Below are 6,000 nucleotides of genomic sequence, written 5' to 3'. Positions count from 1 at the left end.
GGAAAGCACAAACACTTGGAGTTCTGCATGGTCCAAAATTACTTAAAAGTTAATTTAATTAAAAAACTAAATGCAGCCTAATTCAACAGGCCATAGATCATATACAGAAATTTCCATACTGCTAGCCTCTATAGCAAAGTACTCCTATGGTTTCTTATAGCCACAGGGAAAACACATTTTTTCTTCATATCTGACATCCCCAACATTTCCCATTATTTCAAATGTTTCAGTTACTAAACTATATCTCCCTTTGCCAAGGAAATCTGGAGAAAAGAAGTCAGTCATATAGTGCTTCCTGTAGGTCATCAAGTTCCTGCCTGTGCAGCCTAAAGGGGAAAAGAGCTTTTCACAATCTAAAAGGTCTACACAGAGGGTATTTTAGAGCAGTCCCTGTGCTCTCTATCAAGCTACTGGATTTGGCACATTGGAAGATCTCGGCGACTGTAGAATCACGTGGACAACCTCTCACCTCTGAAACCTCTGACAAAAATCATTTAAGACCTTGTGAGTTAAATGCATCTAGAAATGAGATGGAAGCCACCCTGTTTAAAAGGACCAGGCTCACTATGGAAAGCCCCAGCAACTGAAGAGGCTGCTACACTCTGCACTAGCATCAAAACCTGGATATTTTGGTAACAAAGCATCTCATGGATCTCAATGTAATAAAGAAAAAAGGTACAAAGCCTGCTAACTAATGCTAGAGGCATTTTTTGGTAAGAGGAGCTGGTATGATGTCCACTATTTCTCCACTTTTTAGAGCATAAACTAGGTTTGAGCCTCAGCCACGTACTAACATCCAAATTAGGCTCTAACTGATTCAGTATTAGCAAAAAGAGTAGAGATAGAAATACAGATGCAGGTACTGACTGAATAGACAGCACTGATGATGTGGCATTTTTTGCTAGCCCTGCTCCACCCTCCTACCTCCCTCCCAGTAACCACAGACATGCAGTGAATATATAGGAACAACAAAACAGAATTTAGCAGATTTGCTTCTGAGAAGACAGTCATCCAGCATCATTTTGTGGGGAAAGGACCAGGTTAATTTTTAATCTTCTGGACTGCAGATACGTCCAGAGCAGAGGGGCACTCAGCAGTACTTAAGGCAAATAAGTGCAAAAGAACCTGCGAGAAGACCTGATTTTCATTCACCTTGGCCAGGTCCTCCCTCTGTCCCCACTGCACCCACTGTTCAAGCACCAGAGTTAAGAGCTAAAATAACAGAGACTAAAGACATTTGTGGAACCTAGAGCTCAACTGAGAGTTGAGATTGAGTTTTGCTATTTTACAAGTCACCTTCTTGACTGGTAAATCTCAAAATACAATATTTGAACTATGTCATACAGTATATTTTGAAGAAAGGCTCTATACTTACACAGTGAAGCAAACTCTTCATCGGCAAATAGCCTCACTTCTTTCATGTTAGCTTCCACTGGCCTCCAAGGAAAGAGAACCATCTCACATAAATAGTCTTTTTGATGAGGATGTAAACTAAAAAGTAAATACTAAAATACTAGTTTTTGACCACCGTGAAATTTTTCCCATGTAGAATAATTCTGGTTCTTAATGGAGTTCACACTACTTACTACTTAAAACAACTGTGAATGAAATTGCTTGGTAAAATACAGCTTAGATTGAAAAACTATGTTAGAATCAATGGGACACTAAATGATCTGACACTCCTGAGCTTTGACCTTGCTGAGCACTGTAAGAGTGGAATGATCAGCATGTTCCAGGTAGGTTTTCCAAACACGGAGAAATGGTTCAGAAACTAGGTGATTAACACATTTTGTCATGTTATGCAATTTTTCCCTCCCCTCTAAACTGGGCTTTTTTCCAGATCCAGTAGCCAACAATAAATCAATCACAGTCTCTCATAAGCCTTTTGACTTAAGTTTTATCCTGTAGGTTGGTTTGAAAACAGACCAGACACCACTGCAGGAGGTGAGACAGGAAGGGGCTAGTGGTGACTGCTGTTTAGGAGAGGATGCTTGCTCGACCCACAGCCATTCTTGTTGCCATTCTTTGTGGACTCCTCTTCATTATCTGTAAGTGAATCTTCTTCCTCTTCATCACTCCGGTCATCTTTCAAGTCCTAGGGGGAAGGAAGCACTGTGAGCACATTTTATGTCGTGTTTGCTGTCAGATGAATTACAGAATTGCTATTATCAGTGCAGTAAAAACCTTTCAAAAAGGCCTATAGATGCCTAAAAAACCCAGTCGTTCATATCATTGTGAACTGTGTATCTGGATATTTATAGAGGCTTTTAAAAAACAACCAATTAATTTCATTAGTCAAATGCCCCATTGCTATTACAAGGTGAAAAGATGGTGCATAAAAGTTCCAGAAAATAAGACATTCTCCCTTCTTGGAAATTCTTCATTGTCCTCTGAAGACATGAAACTCCTCTCTCCTCCATTTGCCTCAGTGAAAAATATGCAAGAGGCAACAAATCAAAGGGGAGCTGTAAAAACACTAGACAGCATCAGAACTGCCATCCAAAGCCACCTCCTAAGAAGATAGGGGCTGACATCCAAGAAGAGGCCAGCTAGCAACACTTTAATCCTGTGGAGCCCAACATTCTTTAGACAAAATTTTCTCTAGGACCTTGGCCCAGACACTTGACCTCTTCTGCCTTGTTTCCACTTTCAACTGTAAAGTTGCAAGTAACCCCTGGGTGCTGTGAGATTAACAATTGTGAAGTACAGGGGAGATGAAAAGAACATTGTATAATTGCTAAATATGATGAATACACCAGCTAAAACATAGGATTTGAGAGGCTGCCTGCTTCTGACAGGTGTAAGCTAAACAGTGACTGGTTGTGCCAGCAACTCCTGGTATTACCTTCGCTCAGAGAGACTTACTGACCGTAAAATATTCTTCTCTACTGGTGATGTATACATCACGTCAACATTTGCAAAGGGAAGATCATGTTCTCATCCAGCTGTGGTCTTGGGTATATCACCCAGTCAGAATGACTGCTAAGGGAACTGCCGGGGAGGAGGCCATGGCTGCTTCATTAGCAGGAATGAAAGGGGGTCAGAAGGACAATCTCACCTCAAGAACATCCCTTCCCAGCAATGTAGAAACAGTTTCTAATATTTGGCGGTTATTCTTCATAGCTAAACAGTCAAACATGGCAGTGTCTAATGAATGTTTCTACCATGCAGAGACAATATTGTGTCCACATAGATATTTCACTGTAGTTAGGTGGAGATAAAACAATTCTGTACTATGCAGGACAGTGCATAAAATCTAATATTGCTCTCTCTTATTTCTCAAGTCCTACAGGTCCTACAATGCATTCAGGAGTTTGGTCAAAAAATGAAGGCTTTGGCATTAAAATCAAAAAGTCTCTATTTCTCTTTCGGTGCAACAAGCTTAGAAGAGCAGTACCTGCGCATAACGACTTTGTGTACCAGCTGATGGTCTCCTACACAAACTCAAGGTAGGATGCTCTAGTAAGAGACTGCAAATAGAATAAACACTTCCTTCTGCCTAAGTGGATGATTGAGAATGGAAAGGAGATCAAAGGAGGCACAAAAGAAACTTCCCCCACCTCCCGCTGTTTCCTGAGCCAGAATTGGCTTCTATGTGTTTAAGCAACTCACACTGAATTTCTGTTCTAGTGACTTTTCCAGTCTTCCCTAGATCCCATGTAGAGTACACACAGCACTGCAGGGCAAAAAAGTTGCATGCTAACTACATGCTGCAGAAAGCACATCCTCTTGTTTGCTTTGAGCTTAGAACCAGAGCGACTTGCATGATATTCACTAGTTCTTGTGCTGGAAGAGACGGCCAAGTCATTCCCTCTCCACCATCTCATGGTTTTATAGACAGCCCCTTTCCTCCTAGGCTGGAATTTAAAGCTGAGGTCTTCACACTTTGAGGCTGACAATTTACCTAGTAGCACATGTGTATCTAGGTCTTACGGGGACATTTCGTGATGCAAAGGTGTTTGGACTCCAGGACAGTGTCTCCTACCATCAGCTAAGGGTAACCTGAGGCTTTTCTTCTTAACAGAACATGTTCCCTCCAGAGCTGTGCCCCTACAGTCATGCTGGGGACCATTCCTTTGCTCATAAATCTGTTTTTCTTGTCATCTGTCTGAACTTCAATTAAGCAGGCACAGGCTGCACACTCTTCCTGCTCCAGGAGCATGTGCTAATGTCAGTGATGAGATGAGAAACCCATGGTCTCTGCCCACCCTGTATCTGCTCTCTGAATGCACTGACAATTGCACTCGCAGCCTGCTATTCTGGGGTCTTTCTTCAGCACCAAATTTAAACAGAGAAAATAAATGACAGCTCAGTAATTACTCATCCAATTGCAATCTCATACTCCCTTTATATGTTACATTTCAACAAGATGTATAGGGTTAGAAAGAAAATCAAAACTAAACTCTTTCTCATCAGAAATTATAAACTTCCTGGAGCTTTTATTTTGCCTTTTCCCTAACAACACATAAAGAGTATTAAAACAAACAAATCTTACTGTAAATACTGTAAAATAAACTTGGCATCCCATCAGTTAGAGAAAAGGAAAGACAGCCCTTCCCACACAAACAATTTATGAGGTTCTGCCTCTTTCAGATCACCTCTCTCGCTCCTGTTAGTTTTGTGATTTGTATTTACAAGACAAATGTTTTGGGAGGTCACTTTTTTGCCACCAGAAATGTTTCAGAAACAAATGCAAATCAACCTTGAGTACAGGGTCTGATACAGAGTCTGTTGGACTCATGGGGAATATTCTCATGTTCTTGAACAGTCTCTGGATGAGGCTGCAAATGTGGGGAGCAAAGCAGGAAGGAGCGCTTTTGTTCCCAGTCTGAAGAGGCCTAGAGACAGTGAAGTTCCTGAGTGCGTATTTCATTCTGAGCATCTCATTATGCCCCACAGAGGTTGTTGGTTGGCTCAAGCACCTGCTGAAGACTAGTGGGTGATCTGCTTTGCTTTGAGCAACAGCTGATATGTGGCATCAATTCCTGTTTCCTATAGGAATGGATTGGCATTTACAGCATGGAACTGGAAGCTCAGATATAATCTGTTTGTCAGTTTTAATGCTATCAAGTTACGTGCTGTGATAAAAGGCACTATCTGCAATAATTTAAATACATGTGAATGTTACCGTCCAGGATATTACAAATCTCTGCATTTGAGATAATGTTTTACATATTTCAAGGAGCAGGGGTTAAATTTCTTTGTGATCTGAAGCAACCATTACAAAGCAAATTTGCTTAATTCTGGGCACTGCTTCTGAAATCTTGATATTGATCTAGAAGAAATGCTGCTGAATCAAATCTATTTTGTTATCTTCCTAATCATGAACCTGCTTTGGGACTAAATTCTTTGAAAAATCCTTCCTTCAGAAGAGTCTGGCCATTTTTATCCAACTTGTTCCAGTGACTGGAATGCAAAGTGAAGACAGGGCAGACCTTAAACAGCAGTAGCTTCATCTGTAACTAGAAAACAAAACAAATCTATCCTTGCAAGCTGTTTACAATAGACTATTATAAATATATTAAGATATCATAAGTTTGTGCATCTGTTAACTTTGACCTTCTAAGAATGACAAATAATATGACACTTCTAGGGTTTTCCCTACTTTAATGCCAAGATGTTTTCTGTGACCCCTGCACATCATATATTATAATTCTGCTCTCCAACCCAAAGGCTCTGCTTTTACTGTCCCTGAGCAATGACAGATGATTATGCTATCAAAAACACAAGAGCTGGAAAACTGTAAATGCAACAACTGAGGCCATCATTAATTCTCAATCTTTTGGTTTAATGGTATCAACTGCATTTATTATACTTCAGAAGGTTTAGGGTAACAGACAAAATGGATGCCTATATTTTATGTTCTGGATGACTAACCAATTTAATCTTTCTAAGTGGATGAATGGTTTCAAGGTTTATGAGAAGCAACACTAATGCTATAAAGTCTGCAAGAGAGCTATTTGTAGTGAGGCCAAAGCCGCAAACTTTTATAATCTTTTT

At 40.3% G+C, this 6,000-nt stretch overlaps 1 protein-coding gene across 1 annotated transcript in view; it reads right to left on the bottom strand.

Moving 5' to 3' along the window:
- Positions 1-1,191: 1,191 nt before the first annotated feature.
- Positions 1,192-6,000, bottom strand: part of CERS3 (ceramide synthase 3) — a 42,377-nt gene continuing 37,568 nt past the window's right edge. The window contains exon 11 of the mRNA XM_062583684.1: positions 1,192-2,095. Within this exon, the coding sequence (XP_062439668.1) occupies positions 1,961-2,095 (135 nt within the window). The 3' untranslated portion in view covers positions 1,192-1,960. The remainder of the gene's footprint in view (positions 2,096-6,000) is intronic.

Source organism: Rhea pennata, chromosome 10 (genome assembly GCF_028389875.1).
Source record: "Rhea pennata isolate bPtePen1 chromosome 10, bPtePen1.pri, whole genome shotgun sequence".
In the NCBI taxonomy this organism is placed as follows: domain Eukaryota; kingdom Metazoa; phylum Chordata; class Aves; order Rheiformes; family Rheidae; genus Rhea; species Rhea pennata.
Note: the sequence above shows the minus strand (reverse complement) of the source record. Positions and strands in the feature narration are given on the sequence as shown.